The following is a 24,624-nucleotide window of genomic DNA, read 5'->3' on the forward strand; positions in this document are numbered from 1 at the left end:
CTGTAATCATAGGGATATTTCCATGGGTACCGCAGATGGACAAGTGTTGTCTTCCTTGTTGTCTCCTCCCCAGTGTCCCGAGCGTCTCTCAGATTCAGAAAATGAAGAACCTTCCCAGGGCAAGATGACACACCGTTCGGCATTTGTTTCCAAGAGCAGCGTTTACTCCTTAGCTTTCCTGACAGGGTAAGAAATCATACCAAATTCAGCCTGAATCTGTTCATTTGTGGGGAACGGGTTGTGACCAGACAGGCAGAAGAATATGGGAAAGACAAACTGTTGTAACATTTGGGAATATGGGGAAGGAGAGGAGAAGAATTGGGGCAAAGCTTGACTTCAAGAGGAAAAGAAGTGGGAATGTAATAGATTTTTAAAAGTGAAAAATAAAAAACAAAATTCCTTGTGGAATTGTGCCAAGATATTGTATCTTTGGTTTTGGAACCAAACAGCAACTTTGTTAGCCTGACACTTTCCTTTTGGGAGGAAGGAGAAAGTTAAATTATATGGTTCCCCTAATCTTCTCTACTACTTTCTTTCTTTCCATATCCCTGCTTTATAACAATAAAATGGGCTGTCTCTAAAAGGAAGTTTTGAACTGAAGCTGGACTACTGTTTGTGTAGGAATGTTATATATGGGATTAATGTATTGGATGGAGAAATGGACTGGCCTTAGAGGTCTTTTCCAGTGTTAAGATAACCTCATTTGAAGAATGTCAACTTTTGGTTATATGTTTTGTGGATTTTCTACTTTATAGAAAATGTCACCAGTGATTAATATAAATAAGTTTTCCCTGATCTACCCCAGATCCCTTCTTCTGCCTCCTCCTCCAGGATACTTCTAGGTCACGTCTGTTTGTGTGAATTTAGGGCATATATAGATTAATGGTAATGTAAGTCAGATATTACTCATCAGCATATGCCAGAGGTTGGATTTGATTCTGAGGCCACTTTTCATCTATAACACCATGCTGCCTCTAGTTATCAGCATTATAGGCCACAGGACATTAACTACAAAAGAATATGATAATGATAATGAACCCAAGTTTGGCTCTTTTTCTGGTCAATTAGCAAGCTTATATTAAATACTTACTATGGTCCAAACATTAGTTTTTTATTTTTTGTTTTATGCTACACTATCTCTGGGAGTTCAGTCTGCATTTGGGGAGTTATTCTAAGAACTGAGACATTATCAAAATAGAATAGAGGAATGGGAAGGATGTTTTCTAAATTCTGAAGAATCATCAAGATGGGTCAATGGTAGTGAACTTGTAACTGAGTTACAGGATAGCAGATTTGAGTTCAGTAAAAGGAAAAATGTCTAAAAATCACAGTTGACTTTCAGTGGAATAGGCAGCCTCTGGAAGGGAATGATCTCTTTACTATTGGACGTGTTGAAACAAAGACAATGTGTTCCCCTGTCAAGGGTCCTGTGCTGAGCATTCCTATGCTGAGAAGTTGAACTAGGTAACCTCTGGCCCCTTCCCATTCTAGGATTCTGTGATTTTATGAGCTAGGGAAAGTGAGAGATTAAGGCAATGGCAGTGAATAAGGAAACATGTTGAGATTAATTATAAATATGTTTTAATTTTTAGTCTATAGGACTTTGAAGAGGCAGTGCCTTGTAGTCCTTTCTAGTGAATGAAAGAGGTGACCTCTCAGCTGGGCCTTGATTGAGCCTTATAATAGGTAGATTAAAGGACATGTAGACATAGGAAAGTAATGTGAGCAAGGATATTGAGGTATTGGGAATGATGAGGAATCTTTTTTGGCTGGGTGGAACATAGACTATGCAAAATTTGGGTGATAAAATTTGAAAGGTAAGTTAGAGGACTTACGGTCAAGATTCCAAAAATAAAAGGAATTCCAATATTCCAGAAGAGAAAAATAGAAAAGCATCAGAATGAATGAGAATGAAGAAATTTAAAGACAAATTGTAATAGGTACCTTTGTCCAGCATCAACAAGAAAACACTTAGAAGCCTGTAGGTCAGTGATTCCCAAAGTGGGCACTTCCACCCCCTGGTGGGTGCTACATCGATCCAGGGGGCAGTGATGGCCACAGGTGCATTTATCTTTCCTATTAATTGCTATTAAATTAAAAAAAAATTAATTTCCAGGGGGCTAAGTAATATTTTTTCTGGAAAGGGGGCAGTAGGCCAAAAAAGTTTGGGAACTACCGCTGTAGGTAATAAGAAGGAGGCACTGAAAGAGGAGCACAACACTATGTGCCTTCCAGTTCTTACTGCCTCAGAATGTTCCAATCAGTAAGCCTTAGGGTGATTGTGCATTAGCTCTAGTCCTAGTAAGAGTTCTTGGTCTAGTTAAACATTTTCAGAGCTCTGAGTCTGGACATGTAGACTATCTGATGACTGTGATTAAAATTTTAAAAACTTGGATACTATGTTTTCAGAAATCATAAGTGAAAATCACTCATATCTGTTAAAACCAGAGAGCAAAGTGAAAACAGAAACAATCCACCTCTAGAAGTAAACACTAAACAAAAATTCTTTGGCACTTCATAGCCTAAATCTCCAGCCTCCAAGCTAAGGGAAAAATACTGAAAGTAGGCAGAAATAAGAGTTCAGGTACAAAGGAACCATAGCAAGGAGCATTTAAGATGGCAACTGTAACTTTAAAGATCAGGAGAGCTTGGAATACAGTATTCCAAAAGGCAAAAGACTTAGAAACATAATTTACCTAAATATAATCTACAGAAGGGAAAAAATGGATCTTTAATGCATTAGAATACTTCTAAACATTCCTAATGAAAAGACCAGAATAGAGCTGTATGGAATTTTTGAAATGCAAAGACAAGAGTTTAGAGAGACTTGGAAAAATGTAAATACATTGGAGTGATTAAGTTTTTACATTCTAATAGACGGAAAGGAAACATATGTCCCTGAAGAACCTAAGAGTTCAATAATCTAAAAAGAGGGCCTGTGGTTACTTTAGTCTGTTTTGATAGTCCTAAGTGTAAAAAGAAAAAAAGAGATAAACAGGAATACATTAGAGAAATGGGGAGGAGTGTGTGAAACTTACTATTTCACATATGCAAACATAGGAGGGATAGAGAAATCAGACATTATATAAGTTTTGCCTTCACCTGAACCAAAGACAGTTTGAAAAAACACATATAGGCAGACACATACACACACACATACACCTTTACAGCATATATGTAGAAAAATGATAAACTCAACAGAGTAGTGGGGGACAGGCATACGGGAGAAGAGTTTTTAAGGAAGATTATAAACGTTTGATTAGCTAAAAGCAAAGCATACTCCAGCATTAGAGAGTAGATATAAAAGGGTCAGGCTTGGGGATGAGGTGGTCAAGTTAAAAGGGAGAAAAAAGGATAAAAATCTGTCTCAGGGTCTGGGCAAGGTGAGGAAAAAGAACTACAGAGCAAAAGAAAATGACCTCATTTTGTTAAATTCTTTCTCACTACCTTTTCCTTGGTAAAGAGAAGAAAAAGTATAAGAGTATAAAAAATACAAGAAAAGGTACAAAAATGAGATGAATTCACCTATAAAATGGAAGAAAATAGAAGAATGGATTAGAAAGCAGGATCTAATTGTAAAGTTAGAGGAATAAGGGATAGGGAAAAATGCAAAGGTTTTCTCTAAAAGGGAGAGAGGAGAATTTAGCCATAAACCCTGAAAAAGATTCTAGAATGGGAAGCTCTGCAGAGAGCAGTTTGGGGAGTTAACTGAGAAAAAACTGTCATTCCTGAACTGTCCTTTGAGCTGGAAGGGAGAACAGCAGCTCCATCAACTCCTGGGAACTAACTAGTTTTGTGGAAAAACTAGGAGCTTCTTGGGTTTGGGAGATACCTAGGAGGAGATCTGAGTTTTCCCTGAAGTGCTATGGACAATTTGGCTGTGACATTTTGGCAAAGGGTTTTACATCTGGGACTTTGGGTTTTACCTAAGAAGCTAACCCCAGGCTTGGGGAAGGACTCAGTCCATCTGTGAGTCCAGACTCCTGAGCTTTTTAGAGACAATCTGGGAGATTTAGTTTAGCAAGGTAGTCAGATGGGGTTTTGGGGGGGTTAGAAAGAGCAGAAGTGGCTAAGAAGGGTTTAAAGAAGATCCAAAGAGCTCTCTCGTGAGAGGAGCATAGAAAGTGAGAGGAGATAGAGCTGTGGAGGGTTAGGACCTTACCTACCATTTCCCTAATCTTGATAAGTAAATTAAACTTGGTTTCCTATAGTCTTAAGGGGTTTGTTCTTCACTGGCCTTGGGAAGGACCCTAGGTGAGTTTTTTTCATCACCAATCCATCTAGGTCCTTCCCATTCAATATATATGCTTTGGGAGGTATATTTCTTTTTCTATTGGTGGGTTAGAAGGACTAGAGCCTAGAGATTTTTGAATTTTCAGGGAAACTGTCATGTCAGTCCCTGTAGAATTAGAATTATAGTACTGATAAACAGCCAGCGGAATCTTTGAGGTTGCTGGCAAAGAGAGTGAGCTCTGAGTGACAGGTAGCCATTTTTTTTAGAATTCTGTGTTTTAGCACTCAGGGAACATTCTATTGGGAACTGCCATCGTTCTGTTGGGGTGAGCAGCAGAAGATTCCATTTCACTCCCTTTCATTTAGTTTCCATTTTAAAAGCTATTGCTTAGCCTTAGTACTTATAACAGTGGCAGGGAACACAAGTTTGGGAAACGTTGACTTGGATTAAATTTAATTTTTGAAGAAAATGTGAGTTACATCAGGAGGCAATTTGTGAAGAATGCCTGCCTAGTGGTGAAGAATATTTTTAGGACTAATTGTCCTAACTGGTTCACTTTGGGGTTAGAGGAATTGAAGAGAACAGCTACATATATTTACCAGGACGAATTAGACAGGCAAGTAGAGGATAAGAGTGATGTGATTGACAAATTAAGAATACAATTAAAGGAAGCTAATAAAAAAAAATACAGGAGAATGAAATTCAACAGGTCAAGGCTGTGGCAGCTTTACAGTCTTATAAACCTCCTAGGTATGAGTATAATTCCAGACAGAACAGGCAAAATTCCCCTAGATGTTACCTTTGTAACTGGGTTGGTCATATGATGAGGGAATGCAGGTTCAGGGGTCAATTCTCTGCTCAAAATAACAGAGGAAACTGAGGCAGTACATTTAATAATTATAATGGTTACAAACAAAATTCCTATGGTTTCAATAATGGGTTTAATAATGATTTTAATGGAAATAATAATGTATATCACAGATAAGAAAATAGTTGTTGTAATCATGTATGTTGTCATAGTTCCCAGTAAGACCTGGACTTACAGATGATACAGGATTACATCCAATTAGGAAAACGTCCTAAGTTTTCACAAATTGCTGGTGGGAATACACAAAAAGAGGACTTGCAGAAGGGAGCATGTTCAGTATGAAGGTGTAATCAGTATGGTATAGTTACAATAAATTTAAATGAGGATTGTGAGGAAGAAAATATTGATGTTGAAGAATTAAAAGAATGTGTAAATGATGAAATAGTTAAAGTGAACAATGAAGTAAATAATGTAATTGTAAGTGTGAGCAGTGGAAATATAAAGACTGTTGGAAGGTGTAGTGAATCAAAGAAATCCTGGCAGAATGATAGCAGAGTGGAACCATGGGAAAATAAGGATGCAGAAGTAAGTGGGGAGGTGGAGTGTAATGGACAGGAACTAAGGATGCAATTTCCTGAGCCTTCTGTGTTAGCTCCTATTATAGAAACACATTCTCCACCGAACAGCACAGAACCTTATATTACTCTGAAAGTGGGAGAACAGATCTATGATTGCTTGGTTGACCCAGGGGCTTCTAAATCTGTTCTGCAAGCATCCCCAGAAGATTGTACTACTATGGGAATTATGGAGGTGGTAGGAGTAACTGGGAGACCACAAAGGGTAAAAAAGTTACAATCCAAAATGGTATCACTTGGTCCTTTATCTATAGAGCATTCCTTTTTCCTAATGCCCAACTCACCTATGAATTTACTTGGGAGGGATATTTTAGAACTTCTGGAAAGATCTCTCGATCTTTTCCTAATGTTATTTTTAGATGCAGTTGATGCAGGAGGAGAAAGAGGGAGAGTTTATCTTATTCCAGATGATATACCGGAACAGGCATGGGATTCTCACTCTATAGATGTTGGTGTGTTAAAATCTGCAATTCTAGTTAAAGTAAAAACCAAACAATAATGTGTTATTTATGAGAAACAAATGGCATATGATCTAAATAATTAAAAAGTTTGTTGATTTATAGGAAGAGGTAAGACAGGAAAAAATAATTGCAGGCCTTGGTGTACATCTTTCAGATTTAGAGCTAACAAAAAGATAAACAAGAAAGAAGTTAAGGATTTGGATAGAATTTTTGACAAGCTTTATATGATAGACCTCTGGAGATCTCACTAAAAAGTAGCTGTTTCTGGCATCTTTCCAAAAATTAACTATTTAGGGCATTTAAAAAATTCATATAAAGTACACAGTAACAGAAATAGTAAGCACATTCTCAATTCCTCACTATATCTCACTCCCTTCCAACCTCCATATCCATCCTGTTGCCAAAGCTTTTTGATTTCACCTCTACAAAATCTCTCTAATATGTCTCTGACCTCCTACACTGTCACCATGATAGTGCAGACCATCATCATCTCACACCCAGACTAATGCTGTTACCTCTGGTGGGTCAGCCTGTCTCTCAAGTCTCTTCTCATTCTAGTCCATTCTCTATTTAACTGCCAAAGGGATTTTCTTAAAGATCAGTTCTGACTCTGTCACCTCCCCACTCATTAAACTCCAGTGACTTCAGGATCAAATACTTCAGGATTAGGCATTCAAAGACCATCCCCCCTTCTTACCTTTCTAATCTTACACTTTATTACCCACAAGGTGCTCATTAGTCCAGTGGTATGGTCTTCTTTGCTGTTCACTAAACATATCTTGGCTCAGGGCGTTTTCCCTAGTTGTCTCATATGGTTGGGATCCTCTCTCCCCTCATTTCTACTCATTGGTTTCCCCTGGCTTCCTGTAAGTTCCATCTAAAGTTCCATTTTCTCCCACAAGCCTTTCTCAACTCATCTTTATTCCAGTGCTTTTCCTATTTTAGTTATTTCCTATTTAACCTGTATACAAACTTGTTTGTACATATTTGTTTGTTGTCTTATCTACTAGAATGTGAGTTCCTTGGTGGCAGGAATTGTCTTTTTACCTTTTTTTGTATCCCCAGTGCTTAGCATTAGACCTGGCATGTAGTAGATGCTTAATAAAATTTTTATTGATTGACATCCTTTATTATCCACAATGCAGTAAAAATTATATTAATTAAAAGGCCTTTGAAGAAATTAGTCATAGAAGATATTAACAAAACCAAAAGGAAAAAAATTAAATTAATAACTAAGCTAGATTTTTTTAACTCTAATAAAATGAACTTCATTTTAATCTGATTTTTAAAGAGAGGAAAAAGAAATTGCTAGTATCAGAAAATTAAAAAAAAAAATCACAACAGATAAAGACCAAAGAAATGATCAAATTCTTGTGCTCAATTTTATTCCAACAAAATGGATAATAACTTCAATGTAATGGGTAAATATTTTTAAAACATATGAAATACCCAGATTAATAGAACAAAAGTTGGAGACTTCAAATTAGCCAATTTCAGAAGAATGCCTTGAAGAAGTAGTAAATTAATTCCTGAAAAAAGAGTCCAAGAATAGATGGATTTACAGGTGAATTTTATCAAATATTTAAAGAAAAATTATTTCCTATTTCATATAAACTTTGAAAAATATGAAAAGAAAGAATTCTAAGCCAAGGAGAGACAAATCAGAAAAAGAAAACTGTCAATATACCTAATGACTATTGATGCAAAAATAGTTAATAAAATATTAGCACAACAAAAACAACATATTAAAAATATAAATTATGATCATGTTGGAGTAATACCAGGAATGCATGATGAAATTTCACACCTAAATAATTGAGAAAATACTCATTGATTAATGACTGGCATAGGCCAATATAATAAAGATGACGTTTTTATCTAAATTACTTTTCTTAATGTAATACTGGTCAAACTAGCAAAGAATCACTTCAGAGAATTAAGGGGGGAAAGTAGTTAAGATTCATCTGGAGGAATCAAGAATCTCTAGATAAATAATGAAAAAAGGTGAAAAGGAGGCCTAGTTGTATCAGATCTAAAACTGTACTACAAAGCAGTTGTCAGAACTATTTGAACCTTAAATAATAGAAAAAGTTGGCCATTTCAACAAATTAGTAAAATTTTAAATTGATCAGAAGCAAACAAATGTAGTAGCATAGTGTTCCATAAACCCAAAGGCTCAAGTACTGGGAAAAGAGCTCATTATGTGCCAAAAATTGCAAGGAAAACTGGAAAGCAGTCAGACAGAGATTAGTTTTAGGTCAATTATCTCATGTTTTCTAAGACAAGCTCCAAATGGTTATATGACTTAGACATAAAAGATCACATCAGAAAGCAAATTAGGGAAGCAGGAAGGAAATGCCTTTTGCAAGTATAAATGGATGAAAAATTTATGACAATTAAGAGGTAAAGTGTATAGTTCCGAAAAAAATCTTGAACCCTTTGACTCCATCTCCCAGAATTCTTTCCTCATCTCAAAATTCCTTTTCCCTTTTTGTTTACGTGTGTCTTTACGTTATTGTTTATATAGTTCTGTAACTCCTCCCTCTCCCTCTTTTTTCCTGTGACCTCCGCTTGGTTAGCTAGTTTTGTTTTTTTTACTTTAATTATTATTAATAAACTTTATAAAATATAATAGTCATTGTATATTAATTTTAATCTTTACAAAAGAGAATCACATAAGATAAAATGAAGTTTTTTGATTGAGGGGGCAGGCCTCAAGAAGTTTTTCTGATTCAAGCCTTTATATTCAGGAAATATAAAGAACTTGATTCAGCTACATAAAAACAAAAGCCATTACCCAGCTGGTAAACGATCCAAAGGGTATAAATAGGCAGTTAAATATAAATATTTATGAATGGTAAATGTAATGGAACATTATTGCAGTATAAGAGATGATGAAAAGAGTGATTTCAGAGAAACTTGGGAAGCTTTGTATGAAGTGATTTAAATAAAGAAAATAAAGTGAGCAGAACTAGAAAAATTCATGCAGTCACAACACTGAAGTTAAATAATATCTAATGATTTGATAACTTGATCAGGGGAATGATTAAACAAAACATCAGAAAAACAGTAATGAAACATGTTTTACCTACCTCCTGACAGATAGAACTAAAATAAAGAATGAGATATACTTTTTTGGATATAGCCAATGTTGGAATTTCTTTTTTTTTTTTTTCACGGTACATCTTTTTAATCCTTCCTTCCTCCAATTTGAGGGAGGGAGTTGGAGGGGAAAGAACAGGGTTAACAATACTATTTGTCATAAAAAATAAAAGAAAGAAGATTTCAAAGCTATTCTAAAAATGAGAAATGAGGGAAAGATAGATGATCAGGACAATTTTGAAAATAACATTAAATTTGTTATGTATTGTACATGAAAAGAAAGCTATATGTAATATAGATTTGTGGTTTCTTGTAGCCTCCTAATTATCTTCTCAAAAAATCTTCCATCTCCCTGTTCTAGGCATTTTCATTGACTGTCCCCCATTCCTGGAATCCTCTCCTTTCTCATCTCTTCCCTTTGGCTTCCTTGAAGTCCCTGCTAAGGTACCAACTTCTATAAGAATCCTTTCTCATTTTCTTGTGCCTTCCTTCTGTTGATTATTTCTTTATAGCAGTGATGGTGAACCTATGGCACGGATGCCAAAGATGGAATGCAGATTGCTCTCTGTGGGCACATGGGCCACCCCCCACCTACCACAGTTTGTTACTAGAAAAACAGAGGGACTCAGGGAGAGTTTCTTCCTTCCCTCTCTCCATGTGCCTGAGGACATTTTTTCACATCATCTGCCCCTCTGCCCAGCAACCCAATGGGAGCACTTCCTCCCTCCCCTGTCTGGGGTAAGTGGGGTGGGGTATGGTACTCAGTCTCTGATGGGGGGTCAGCATGGCACTTGATCTAGGGAATGGGGGAGTAGGGTGTGGCATTCCATCTCTAAGAGGTTTGCCATCATTGTCTTATAGTTTCTTGGTTCAGAGTTGCTTGCATATTTACTCTCTCCCCATTCACCCCACCCCCATTAGACTGTGAGCTCTGTGACATCAGGGAGCCACTAGTACTTACTTAGCATAGTGCCTGGAACATTATGCAATTAATATATGTTTATTGATTGACTATCTGCTCTGCTTTGTCTGCTTTGTAAGTGGAAATGCTTTTTTTTAGTTTGATGCTTGTGAAGTTCAGGATTTTAAAAAATAAATAAGAAAAAAATAGAGCTAGATTGTTGAGACTCTTGAATTCCAATAAGGTAAAGGAGAAAGAGGACTAAAAAGAAGGTGTACCCTAGAAAAGAGGCAGCAAGTCCCTTCCAACTCTGAAATTCTGTAAAATGCACTTCTGCTTATATAGATCTCCTTTCTAATTTTTGTTTTGACAATAGCAGCCTGTATGTATTATATTCTTATCCATATGTAAAATATTCACAATGAAAACCCTTTGCTATATGCTGTAAGCTTTAAGTATCATGGCCCCAGCTGTATATCTGTAGCAGCCACTCCTTCTCATTGTGAATCAGACACATTATTGTGGTCATGTGTATTTTTAGCCCATCCAGACATCCCTGAAACCATTTAGTCTCCTGACTGGAAATTTCAGCCAGCTACTTTTCAAAGAATCCTAGTTTTTTTCATGTCTACTGTCCTATTGCATGGAAACCAGGCAGCTGGCAAGGTCTACCCTAAGCTTTAAGGATCAGCATTTGAGGGAAGGATAACCTTTCCTTTTTGTTTCTTGGGAACTTTTTTCTATGGACGCTACTATAGTCTATCCATGACATTGCTCCTCAAGTGGACCATGCCAATTTCAGAACTGCCCTAGAGCACCATAATTTGGAAGCAAAATTCAGTGACTGGAGGATTTTAGGAAAGCAGGGCATTGATTAATTAATATCTCTTGTTTCCATAGAAAAGTTATCATCACTTTTCCCCCTAAATAATATGGTAAGTCCTGTAAGGATGGCCAGTTGAAATTCTGTGCACAAGAAAAACCGGGATTTACTTTAACTTAAGGAATTCCAAGTGGGGTACACTTCCTTGGAACCCCAAGAGGGGCAGTTAAGGGCAGTTGGAATGTGGGTATATAAGGGAGTACCCCAAGCTGAGAGATTCACTCTTTCTGGGTACGGGGTGCTGGGAGGAAAGAGGGTGGCGGGATACTACTACTTTCTTAGGCCAAGCACAACTCAGTCCAGAAGAACTTGGTGGTATCATATCCTTTACCTTTACAGGCAGTCAAATAGGATTGTCTCACACTGACCCCAATTCAGTGCTGCTGCAAAGTGATTCTGCTGGCAGTTTTCAACAACAAATCCATCTTTATTAACAGATCTTCAATCAACATCATCTATTAACCATCTTGCACTTATTTTAGTTAATATAATGAAGTAGAATAGCATGAGAGGAAGATAGGGAAACAAGATTTCTTTATGGGCCTTCTGCCCCATTTGGGGAGAAGCCATCCTGTCATCATCCTGTTATCAACCAAGATTATTAGTAAGATTTAACCTATCCCACTCTCCTTTCATATTCCCTTATTCCTATTCCCTTAAAGTTATTAAACCCTTGTTTAAACTAAATCAGTTGGTGAGAGAATCTTCTGATCTAAAATACATAGGCCTGTATATACATTACCCAGAGCCAGCCTCCATTTTCCTGCTTCTGTGGCAGTTGAGACCCTGTGAAAAAGATCAGCTATGAAGGCATCTTTGAACATATTATCCAGCCTTGATTGGAGATTAGATCCTAACAACAAGAGCCATCAACTTCTTGTGAAAATATACTCTTCTGATAATAAATCCAGTTTAGAGAAGTTTAGTCAGATCTGCATCGTTAGCCATTGAGCCACCATTACTTCAGTTAAGATCAACAGCCAGGTTCCAGCTCTGGCAAGGGAGGGGGAAGGGGAGTTCTAACAGTTTGTCTCCCTTCCCCCACACGAGGTGAGTGTTTCTTAGCCAGTTCCCTGTGCCTGGCTGTCTTTACAATTTGGCAAGCCAGCTTGGGATTCCTTAAGTTACAGTCCATACCATATCCCCCCCTGCAGTTTTCCTTTCAGCCATATCAAGAATCAAATACATAACATCTGACTTGGCTGTCAGTTGACCTGAAATCAATAATAGAATATTAGAGCTGAAAGGGACCTTACAAGATAGATACGATTTACAAGTGCCTCTTATGTCCCATTAACTATACTGGATTCTGGGGTTACAAAATATAGTTGTAATACAGGCCCTGATATTGAACTGATCATCAGATGAGCAGATATTAAAGCATCTTATGCTAGAGTTGTAAGAGACCTAAAAGTGTCGGAAGAGAGAACTAGAATTGGAGTAAATTGGACTAAATATAAGACCTCTTCCATCCCTAAGTCTATAATCCAGCCTTATTTTTCAGATGAACACCTAGAGCTCGTAAAAGATTAAGAGACTTGACCAAGTTCTCAAGTTTTGTCAATGGTTTCCAGATTCTGACTTGTGGTTACAGCAGTTTCCTATCTCCAGCTAAATTCTAGACTTTGTTCTTTATAGGGGTGAATTGGCTTTTGAGATTCTCTCAGATGCAGTCACTTTGGAGAAATCTAAGGCTTGTTAATATGGCTTCCATTTCTGAGGGCAGTTAGAACTCAGTGAACTGGACTTGGATTTAGAGGATGTGAGTTCAAACTTCAGTATTTACTAACTGTATGACCATGACTGTGTTATCTATTTTCTCTGAGCTATAATTTCCTCATCTTTTAGTAAGGATGTTGTCTCGTGATTTCTGTCATAGGTAAGATATAAAATTGGGAGCTGTTATCAATATTAGCAGTAGCATCAACAATAGCAGCAGCAACAATATTCTTAAAAGTAACATCCTTTTACAACTAGTGACATATTTTAAATATACAGATTATTTTTCTTTGTTAATCCTCAGTTATCCACATGTTGGATTATATATTACAGTGTTTGAGAGCATTTCTAGGCCATCCAAATTCAAATATAGTATGTGTTCAAGGAATGAAAAAAAAATTCATTATCTAATTAGAGCCTGGGAACATATAGGCTAAGTAAACTAAAGAAAAAATGATCATCCTCATGCTAGAGTATCTCCTTTAACATGTACCAATGTGTTAAATGACCACATTATGGCTTTCAATTCATTACCAATTCAGTTCATTTCAGTGCATCAGTAACAAACAAATTATGGCATTCAAGGCAAAAAGGGAGAACTGTCTAAAGAAACCAGTGTGCTTCCCTATGTAAGAGGGGAAACTAGATTTTTAAGGTATGGTCGCTAGGAATCGGATTAACTCGATTCCAAATTAAAACAGACCCAAGTCAGGATGACTTTTATGGAAGTTTATTTACAATTAGGAAGGTTGAAGGTAGGGAAATTGAGAGAGAGAAACTCTGGCCTGAATCAGAGGTCCAGACCAGGTAAGAATTTAGAGGCCCCAGCAAAGGAGCACAGAGGGTAATTAAACAAGGCTTCTAGCCACAAGGCCTTTTACAATTAGAGAGGCAAGAGAGTACTCCCTGAGGGTAGAGCCTCCAGAAACACCAAGGGAGAAGAAAGGAAGTCAACCTAACTTACCCACATGACAATTCAGAGGGAAGCCATCTGAGGTCTTACCAGAGATCCTTCAACACCAAGTTCAAAGAGCCAACTCCTCCACAAGAAGTTACCATCATATTTGAAAGATAGCATCTTTCGTCACTTCCTGCATCCATCTTCAATTTCAAGTGGACAAATGGCAGCCTCAACACTGTTTTGGACTGCCCAAAGGGCAGTCCCTTGTTCTTGATTTGTTACTTATTGTCACATGTGGGTAACTGATCTTCCCCTCCCCACTAAGTTGGGTGGGATGACATTATTTCTGATGGCTAGAGTCTAACAATGAATGAGGATGAGCTAATTCCATTTACACACCCCCAGGAAACTCTCCGATCACTTTTTTAAGAGACTTACATACAAGATGGGAGGCAAAGAGCCAGGTAATCAAGAATATATAGGGGAAAAAAGCATAGGATCATATGTGAACAGTGTCAGAAGCTTCAAAGCCCATACATAGTAATCCAAGTTTGGTAATAGATGCTAAGAATAAAACAAAAACATTGCTTGGGAGAAAAGAACGGAATCAGAGAAGTGTTGGTTCATAGGATGAAGGACAAAACAAAAGTGGTTAACAAAAAAGTGAAATAGCCTAATAAAGCACATGAGAAGATGGTGAGAGGAAATACCTTGTTCTCTTGAGCCACTCTGGGTTCATATTATCAGGCCAAGACAAAACTGTGTCCGAGTTATTGAGAGAACTGGTAGATGCTGGTGCTGAACTATTGTCTATGAACATTGGAAGATATGGATAGGAGGACAGGAATGCAGAGGGTAAAGGTCCCAATTTTCAAAAAAGAAAAGGAATATGGCATTAGCAAATCATAGGCTATAGAGCTAAATTTTGATTAGTGGCAGAATTCTAAAATTAGTTATCTTTCTCTCCAAAATCTCCTCTCGTCTAAACTTTCCTATTGCTGTTGAGACCACCATAATTCTCTCACCCAAGTTATCCTCACCTTCTCTCCTACTCACTCACTATACTCAATCTTTTACTAAGTCTTGTTTTTCTTACCTTCTGAATGTGTCTTATATATGTCCCCTATCTCCATTCACACAGCTACCACCCTGGGGCAAACCCTCATTACCTCACCTCTGGACTATTGCAGTAGCCTTCTGTTTGATCTCCTTGTCTCAAAGTCATTCCCCACTTCAAACTGCCTTCTACTTAGCTGTCAGAGGAATTTTCCTAAAGCTCAGGTCAAACCATGTCACTCCCCCAACTTAGTATACTCTTCTTGCCATTAAGTAATTTTTATTTTTTTAAATGCTGTTTGATATTCAAAGCTCTACAACTGTAATCCTAATTTTTCTAGTCCTCTTACATTCTATTATGTACTTTAAGATCTAGCAATATCTACATTCTTGCTATTTTTTTTTTAACATGACACACTATCTCCTTACTCTGTGCCTTTTCACTGTCTGTTCCCTTTAGTGGAGTGCTCTTTCTTCTCATATCCACCTCTTCCTTCAAGTCTTGGCTTAGATCTCACCATATACAGAGGCCTTTCCCATTGCTAGTGCTTTCTATCTCAGATTACCTTCCATCTCCTCAGAATAAGTCATGCATGCACATAGTTGTTTACAGGTTATATCCCTATTAGAATATGAACAGTCCTTGAGGGCAAAAGCAGTGGTTGTTTTTTGGTTTTTTTTCCTGCCTTTTTGTTTGTATCCTCAGTATGTAGCATAGTCCCTGCCACATGGGAGGCCATTAGTAAATGTTTGTTGAATGACTATTTAGCCTATGAGGTAGTAGGTTTTCTCTTACTGGAGATTTTCAAGTGGTAGTTGTTCATCATACTCAAAGAGGACAAAAATGAAACCACTATGTTGGGGTCAGTGTATGGTCTGATTATGGCTGATTAGACCAGTATTAGCTCAGAAGGTTCTAGCACAGTAGAGCAAAAATGGCCAGTATGAACTTTGGGGATGGAGATGTCTCTAGATTTGTGTTTCTCATGTTTCTTTTGAGCTACTGCAATTCTGCTTTGCTCATAGAGCACAATGCTCTATGAAGTGGGCACTTCATGTTGGATGGTCCTGTGCCAGTGTCTCCCATGTCTCACAATTGATACTAAAGTTCTTCAGAGACCTTGAGAATGTCCTTGTATTACTTGTTAGAAACTAGTTGATCACCCTATTGATGATATCAAGGGAACCCTTCATCAGGAAAGGTTTGGGCTAATTATCCTCTGAGCTTTCTTAGAGTTGAAAACTTTTATTCTATGGATAAATATTTAAGTACCTACTCTAAGCAGAATCTTGTAGTTGATGCTAAGAGATGAAAAAGATAAGAGACTCTATCCCTTATATAGTTTGAAATCAGGTAAATTCTTTAGGAATTACCCATTTCCCTGGTCCATAAAGGGTAAGGAATACACTAAATCTTAACCCTGTCCTAGAACCCTGCCCCTTTCCCCTCCTTTTTCTGTGTTCATTATTGCTCCCATTTTACAAATCAAGTAACATTCTCGGGAAAAATGAAGCTATGCCACCCTTGGCTATGTACCACCACCACCCCATAAAGCACCTTGCCTCTATTTTATATGGACATATATACATACATACATACATACATACATACATACATACATACATACATATAGAAGTTGTCTCCTATTAGAATGTAAGTGCCTTGATAATAAGAGCTGTTTCATTTTTGTCTTTGTGTTCCCAATGGGTAGCACAAGTGCCTAGTACATAGTATGAATTTAATATCTTACAGATTAATTGATTGATTGAAGCCAGTAGTTATATCTGAGTCCACCATTCTTTCCACAATCCCAAAGAATTTGGGAGATTGGCTTCCTCTTGTAGCCTTAAGATTTCATCCTACAGGAAAAAAATCTTCATAACAAAAACCTCTGACAAAGGCCTAATTACTCAAATTTATAAGGAGCTAAATCAATTGTACAAAAAAAAAAATCAAGCCATTCCTCAATTGATAAATGGGCAAGGGACATGAATAGGCAATTTTCAGATAAAGAAATCAAAACTATCAATAAGCACATGAAAAAGTGTTCTAAATTTCTTAGAATCAGAGAAATGCAAATAAAAACAACTCTTGAGGTACTACCTCACACCTAACAGATTGGCTAATATGACAGCAAAGGAAAGTAATAAATGTTGGAGGGGATGTGGCAAAATTGGGACATTAATGCACTGCTGGTGGAGTTGTGAGTTGATCCTACCATTTTGGAAGGCAATTTGGAACTATGCCCAAAGGGCTTTAAAAGACTGCCTTTTGATCTAGCCATACCACTGCTGGGTTTATACTCCAAAGAGATAAAAAGGAAAAATACTTGTACAAAAATATTTATAGCCTTGCTCTGTGTGGTGGCAAAAAATTGGAAAATGAGGGGATGCCCTTCAATTGGGGAATGGCTGAACAAATTGAGGTATCTGTTGGTCATGGAATACTACTGTGCTAAAAGGAATAATGGACTGGAGGAAATCCATGTGAACTGAAAAGAACTCCAGGAATTGATGCAGAGTGAAAGGAGCAGAACCAAGAGAACATCGTACACAGAGAAGGATACACTGGCACAATCAAATATAATAGACTTCTCTACAAGTAGCAGTGCAATGATCCAGGACAATTCTGAGGGACTTATGAGAAAGAACGTTATCCACAGCCAGAGAAAAAACTATGGGAGTAGAAACACAGAAGAAAAACAACTGCTTGATCACATGGTTCGATGGGAATATGATTTGGGGATGTAGACTCTTAAATGATCACTCTAGTGCAAATATTAATAATATGGAAATAGGTCTTGATCAATGACACATGTAAAACCCATTGGAATTGTTTATTGACTATGGGAATGGTGTGGGAGGAAAGGAGGGAAAGAATATGATTCATGTAATCATGGCAAAAAATTCAAAATCAATTAATTAAACTAAAAAAAAAAAAAGATTTCATCCTACAACCATGGCTAATCCCATATTCTCTACTCAGGCCAGAAATGCAGGATTTTACATATCCATTTAAATGAGGTAAAAGTAATTAAAAGTACATAAAGTTATAGCACTTGTTAGTCACAGAGTCCTGAATTTTTTTCCAATATATTTTTATTGTTATTTATTTTGTCACATATTTCCAGTTACATGTAAAAATTTTAACATTAATTTTTAAAATTTTTGAGTTCCAGATCTTTCCCTCCCCTCTCCCTTCTTTGAGAAAGCATGCAATGCAAGTGAAATCATGCAAAATAAATTTCCATATTAGTCATGTTACAAAAGAAAACATTTAAAAAAGGGAGAAGAATAAAGAAAATTAAAATATGCTATCTGCATTCAGAATTCATCAGTTTTCTTTGAAGGTAAGATAGCATTTTTTTATTATGGACCTTTTGGAATTGTTTTGGATCATTGTCTTGATCAAAGTAAGTCTTTCACAGTTGATCATCCTTACAATATTGTTGTTTCTGTGTACAATATTCTCCTGATCCTGCTTATTTCACATAAAAGTTTTCACAAGTTTTTCAGGAGCCATCTTTTTTCATTATTTCTTGTAGCACAGCAGTATTCCATCACAGTAATATACCACAACTTGTTCTCTCTTTAATTTCTTAACTTAAAAATTCCCAACTCTCCTTGATTTCTAATTCTTTTCCAACACATAAAGAGCTATGATTTTGTAAAAATAAGTTCTTTCCCCTTTTCTTTCTTGTCTTTGGGATACAGACCTAGTAGTGATATTGCTTGGTCAAAGGATATGCACAATTTTTATATTACTTTGGACATAGTTCCCAATTTTTCTCCAGAATGGTTTGAGAGTCTTGAATATATTTTCATATCACTTTATCCCACAAAGTAATGGGTTATCTCTTATTGGAGGTTTTCAAGTGGTGGCGATTGTTGTCCTTCATACTCAGAGAAGATCAGAATGACTCCACTTTGTTGGGGTCAGTGTACTATATGTCTTGATATCTCTTGTTTTCCTCTTGTTTTTTTCACTCCTTTGATTCTCCTTTGTTTCTTGGTTCCTCATGAAATCATTAGTTTCTAGATGGTCAGTTATGATTTGTAAGGCCTGATTTTCTTCTGTCAGTTTTTGGTTCTTCTTTTTCAATTGACCCATTTCTTCTGGCATCACTTTCATATCTCTTTCCCACTTTTTTCCTGCTTCTCTTAATTGGTTTTTGAAGTCTTTTTTGAATGCTTCCAGAATTTGTGTCCTATCCATATTTTTCTTTTGGACTTTGCATGTATTTCCTTTGCTTTCACTGTCCCTTTCTGTGTCTATACCTTGCTCTTTGTCTCCACAAAAATTCTTTAGAATTAGGTGCTTTTTTTGTTGTTTGCCCATTTTTCCTAACTAATTATAGATGGACTTGAGGGGATGATGTAATGGTCTGAGGGCTGTGCGCTCTGAGAGCTCCCTTCCCCTGCTGATTCAATTGACTTTTTTTTTTCTTCAATTGACTTTTGAGTTGCAGATACCTTGAAAACTTGCCTCAGGCTTAGGTGTAAGCTTTTGATCTCACTCTGAACTTGATCAGGTCAGGGGCTGATCAAATTCTAGCCCCAGGCTTAGGCTGAAGTTTGGTCTTTACTGTGTACTTGATCCAATCAGGCACACCTTTGATTGTCCTGTCTTGGAGCTCCTCCCTGAGCTTTAGGCAAAAAGATCAGTTCTTAGTACTATCATCTACTCCAAACTGTGTACTAGGTCCACATCCTGAGCCCAGACTCCTGGGTTCACTTTGGGCCCACAAGGATCAGCCCAGACTACTCTGGGCTAGAACTCCAGACTTCTCCACAGGTTTGAAATTTAAAGTGGTATGCTTTGGCCTAGGTAGGATCTTATGGTCTGGATGTTGACTTGGTTTTAAGTCCCGAACATCGGATAGCAGATGGGAGGGGTAGGGGTGTGTGGCTTGCTCTTCTCTCCTTGCTACAGCCTTTTGTTGGCTTTGCTCTCTTCTCACCCCAGTGCCCCAGATATTCTTTGCCTACCTTTTGGGTTTTTCTTTTCTTGAAAGTTGTTTCATGCTATCCCCTTGTTGGTTCTTTCACTCCTATATTTGTTTTGTGGCAATATTTTAATATTGGTCAGAGAGGATTCTAGTGGTGACATGGATTACTCTGCCATCTTGGCTCTGGTCAGGAGTCTTTTTTCTATTGTATGTCTTGACTGTGGCTAATTAGAACAATACAGTCTCAGAAGCTTACCATAAACACGAGTTATATAGCTTAAGTCTAAACTTAATTCTGCTCTGATCTCAGGAATCTTAGTTTCACATCTACATGGCACTGCCATATTATTTTTATGAACATTTGCCACCTAAGTTAAAGTATTGTCCATCTCTGTTAAAATGTACATCTTTCCTGAGAAAGAATATTCTCCCTCTTTCTGCTCTCATGTAATACTTAAATATTGATTATTTAAAGCACCATGCTAAGCACCAAGGGATACATATAGAAAAACAAGTCATTTCTATAATGCAATAAACTTACAACAGCACTGTGAGGCAGTATGTCCTCCCCTAATACAGAAGTCCCATATTCTAGGTCTTTGAGATTTACAGTGTTTTCTTCACAACACTATCCCCCAGTTACCTAGGCTTACCACCTAGGTGCCACTCTCAATTCCTCCTCTCACCCCAATCAGTTGTCAAGTCCTATCATTTCTACCTTGATAATATTTTTTGTAAATGCCCCCTTCCTCCTCAACCGCAAAGGCCATAAAAAAGGCCTTCATCAGCTCCAGCCTGGACAATTGCAGTTGCCTGTTTGCTGGTCTCTCTGTCTTAAATCTGTTATGGGCAAATTTATAAGGTAGGATATAAAGATATAAATATAAATCCTTAGGATTTTAGACATAAATCCTTAGGATTTTAGTATAAAGTAGCAGCCAGGTCTGTCAGGCAAGTGCTGGAGAGTTCCAATCATGGAATAGTGAGAAGGAAGGAAGTTTTTTTCCTCAGAGAGAGTATGGTATGGCTGAGACCGTTAGTGCTGGTTTTAACTGTCTCCAGTGAAGAGCCCAGGAAAGTGGATTTGTCTCATACAAGAAACATCTATCCTGTGGAAGTTCAGGTTTGAGCAGTGAACTTACCTCTGTATGGTGGACATCCAGACTGATTCAGCTCCCTGGCTTCATCTCTTTGTGGATTTTACTTGCTGTGGACCTGTGTTCCTGGAAAATCATTGCTAGAGCTGAGGAGGACCCAGTTGTGAGACATCCATTTCCCCTTCTAACCTGCCAAGCTGGACCTGACAGCCTGTGTTAGCACAGAGTTGAATTTGTCCCACCTTTCCAGTCCCTGGAGTCTGTCCATAGATACTGAGTTTTAGTGTTAATCTTTCTCTATTTCTCCAACCCTAAAACTCATTATTAAACTGTTTTTATTTACTTCCTGTGTCTTCTTCTACCCAAGAAAGAGCCCACTGTTAGATACCTTCCAAAACTTGAGTTTCCCCAGCTAGGCTGGTGACCAGTAAACTGTCAACTGCCATTACCAACCTTAGTGTGTACTTTGCCCATTACCTATTTCCCACATCCCTTGTGTAGGTTATCTTGTGTGTCCTATCACTAGTGGATTTGTGGGAGTGGTCCCTTTTGTGTTTAACACCCTTGTGTTTATTTGTTATTCCCATCTACCTATTTCAAGTCCCACTTTGATCCATCTTCCATTCAACTGTCAGATGGATCCTCCTAAATTAGTGCAGGTCTGACCATATTACTCCATACCTTCACCATTAAGTAAACTCCAGTGGCTTCTTTTTACCACCAGGGTCAAATCTACCCTCTATTTGTATTCAGATACCTTCATAACTTGACCTTTTCTAACTTTCCATTCTTCTTAGACTTTATCACCACATACACTTCAATTGAATGCCCACTTCCTTACTGTTCCTCTCAGTAGGTACTCTGTCTCTTGACTCCAGGCATTTTCACTGGCTGTCCCCTTGTCTGAAACATTCTTCCTCATCATTGGCATTTCCTTCTCTTCGTCTCTGTCTCTGTTTCTGTCTCTCTCTTCTGTCTCTGCCTCTCCTCTCTTCTGTCTGTCTCTGTTTCTGTCTCTCCTCTTTTCTATCTATCTCTTCTGCCTCTCTCTGTCTCTTCTGTCTCTCTTTCTTTTCTGTTTCTCTGTTTCTCTGACTCTCTGTCTCTCCCTCCATCCTACCTTCCCTCCCTTCTTCTCTCTCCCTCCCCTTCTGAGTGTATGTATGTGTGTGGAGGAGTGAGGGATGAAATGATTCGAACAGTATTTTAGGACATTTTAGTGGCTATATGGATTAGAGTGAGGGAGAAACTTGAGGTAGGCAGCCCTACCAGCAGGTAATTGCAATAGTCCAGGTGTGATATGAAACTACCAGAGTGTTAGCAATATCACAGGACAAAAGGGGTATTCATGAGATATTGCAAAAATGAAAATAGACCTTGGCAACAGCTTGGTATGGGTGGTGGGTGGTAGTGAAAGATAGGAATTCAAGATAACTCCTTGGTTTTGAACCTGAGGCTCCGGGAGAATGGCAGTGCCCCCCTTACAGTAACAAGGAAGATAGGAAAGGGAAGAGTTTAGGGGAAAGCTAATGAGTTCAGTTTTAGGCATGTTGAGTTTAAGATGTCTATTTGGTTCAAGACTGGAGATGAACAGAGAGTTTGGAGCAGGATAGATACATTTGAGAATTGTTAACATAGAGATGGTATGGGCATTGTTTATAAGCAATAGGCTAGTAGATATGAAGAAATTAAAGATAAGGTGGAGAGTGAGAATGACTTTACCAGTGTTGGCTGGTAACTTCTCTGCAACTTAGAGTCTTACAGAGTTGCTTAGAATGCTGAGAGTTAAATAACTTGTTCGGGGTCACATAAACAATGTGTCAAAAAAGGACTGGAACCCAGGTTATTCAGGCTTAAAAGATCAACTCTTTATCCAGTATGCCATGCTACCCATTTTGGTTGGAGGTAAAGAGAATAAAACCCTCATCTTCCAATCAGAACTAGTAGACTAAATCCTGGGTTTGTTTTTAACTAGACATATCAGACCTGTGGGAGCCAGTGGGCCACCAATAATAATGATTGTGTATGTTTTATCACTTTAAAAACCTCTGGTTGGGACTATCACAGATCTTTCTGTACAGATAGATTATATATTTCATTCCTTCAGAGCTTTGAAAGCAGTGGACTTAAATCAGATGGTAAGGTCCCTACTAAATTGTAAATCCCATCAGGGGAGGGACAACATTGAATCTTTTATCTTCTAGCCTGGAAAAGCTTGGATGTCATTAACACAGTAATTCAAATTGCCTTTGAAATTTCAATGGCATATCTAGAACTTCTGGCCTATAAAGAAGATAAAATCTTGTACAGGATTAGTAATGGAGTAGTGAAATCTGTGCCCCTAGAAATTCTGAAATCCAGATTATACAGTCACTTAGCCATCTTAGATCATTTAGATCTGATTCAGTTTGGAGGGGAAGATTTTGAATCAGGAGTTTTTCAGACCTCTTATTCCTTTGGCATTTGATCTTATAATGTTAATTGAAGAGGATATAATTGCATCTATTTTCCATGGATATCTGGAGTGTGTTGCAAATAATTTCATCCTAACTATAGAGTTCAGTCTTCATTGGTTGATAGTTTAAAAAATCTAGAGAGGGCCTTTATCCACTTGAAGCTTCAAGTGATATCTATTTTATAGACAAGGAAACCAAACACTAAAAGTGGCTTGCCCAAGGTCAAAGAAGTGGGACTAGAACATCTAGTCTATTACCCTTCCCACCACTGTTAATCTCCTTTGGAATAGATTCTAACTCTCCTGACTTCCCTAGCCTATTAACAATTGTATATACTATTTTTAGTTATGCTACTTCTTTTTTTTCCCCCTTCAGAAACCTGAATTCCAGAGTGGAGAGGAGCCAGAGTTGTAATGACACAGCCCAGGACAGAGCAAAAAACAGAATTCGATCAGTTCCCACCAATAAAGCAAAGGTACTACTTTAGGAGGCTTCAGGGAATCGACCTTCCTGTCCTATCACATTTTTTTTAAACACAGGTCTCTTCTGGATTTTACTACTGATTTGTTTTCTTTTGAAGGAGAATATATCTTGGGCATGCTAGCTTTAATGGGGAGTCCAACAAGTCATTTGAGGAAAAAACAGTGTATCTGATGGATATTCTTATATGTAGGTGGAATTAGGGCTAGTTGATAAGCATTTGTCAAAACTTAAGCTCAGAAGTGTTGTCTTCCTTTAAAACAACTGAAAAACATGACTTAAGAATCTGGTCACATCTATTGTTCTCTAGAAAAAAGGCAACATTGTTAGATATAAATTTATTCCTCACTTCCCAGTTCCACTAAATATACATTTTCGATTTTCATGTTCAATTAAATCAGTTCACCTCTGTGGACCTCAGTCTCATTATTTGTAAAATGTAGGGGTTGGACTATATGACTTGGGCTCCCTAAATATATGTATAAGCCCAAGTGCATAGAATTTGATATAAAACCAGAGTGATTATCTAATTTGAACTCCTTCAATGTATAAAAGAAAGAACTTGGAGATTAAGTGACTTGTTCAAGGTCACACTGATAATAAGCACCATAGATAGACAAGGCCTTGTACATAAATCAGTTGAGTTCACAAGAGGCCAGGCTTAATGGGATGGGAGAAAGCTGAGCTAAGACCAAAGAGAGTAGGATAGGAAGAGTCCATACTAGGATGGGGGAAGAGAATGAAGAGAGTCCATGGGAGAACAGCATAGAGAGAACTTAAAGGAATGGGCAATAGGGAGAGCAGTCTGAGAGACAAGTGAACAGGTCAGGTGTAGTAACCATAAAAAGGAGGAATATAGGAAAGAACATACATGTAAGAAGCAGGAAGAGAGAGAAAGGAATAAGATAATACAGAAGGAACAAAAGGAGCAGAAGTAGGGGG

At 37.7% G+C, this 24,624-nt stretch overlaps 1 protein-coding gene across 1 annotated transcript in view; it reads left to right on the plus strand.

The window, feature by feature from the left end:
- Nucleotides 1-24,624, plus strand: part of RNF169 (ring finger protein 169) — a 111,605-nt gene that overhangs the window by 85,261 nt on the left and 1,720 nt on the right. The window contains exons 5-6 of the mRNA XM_044668143.1: nt 74-186; nt 23,578-23,677. Of these exons, the coding sequence (XP_044524078.1) occupies nt 74-186; nt 23,578-23,677 (213 nt within the window). The remainder of the gene's footprint in view (nt 1-73; nt 187-23,577; nt 23,678-24,624) is intronic.

This window comes from Gracilinanus agilis, chromosome 3 (assembly GCF_016433145.1).
Source record: "Gracilinanus agilis isolate LMUSP501 chromosome 3, AgileGrace, whole genome shotgun sequence".
NCBI classification, from domain to species: Eukaryota; Metazoa; Chordata; class Mammalia; order Didelphimorphia; family Didelphidae; genus Gracilinanus; species Gracilinanus agilis.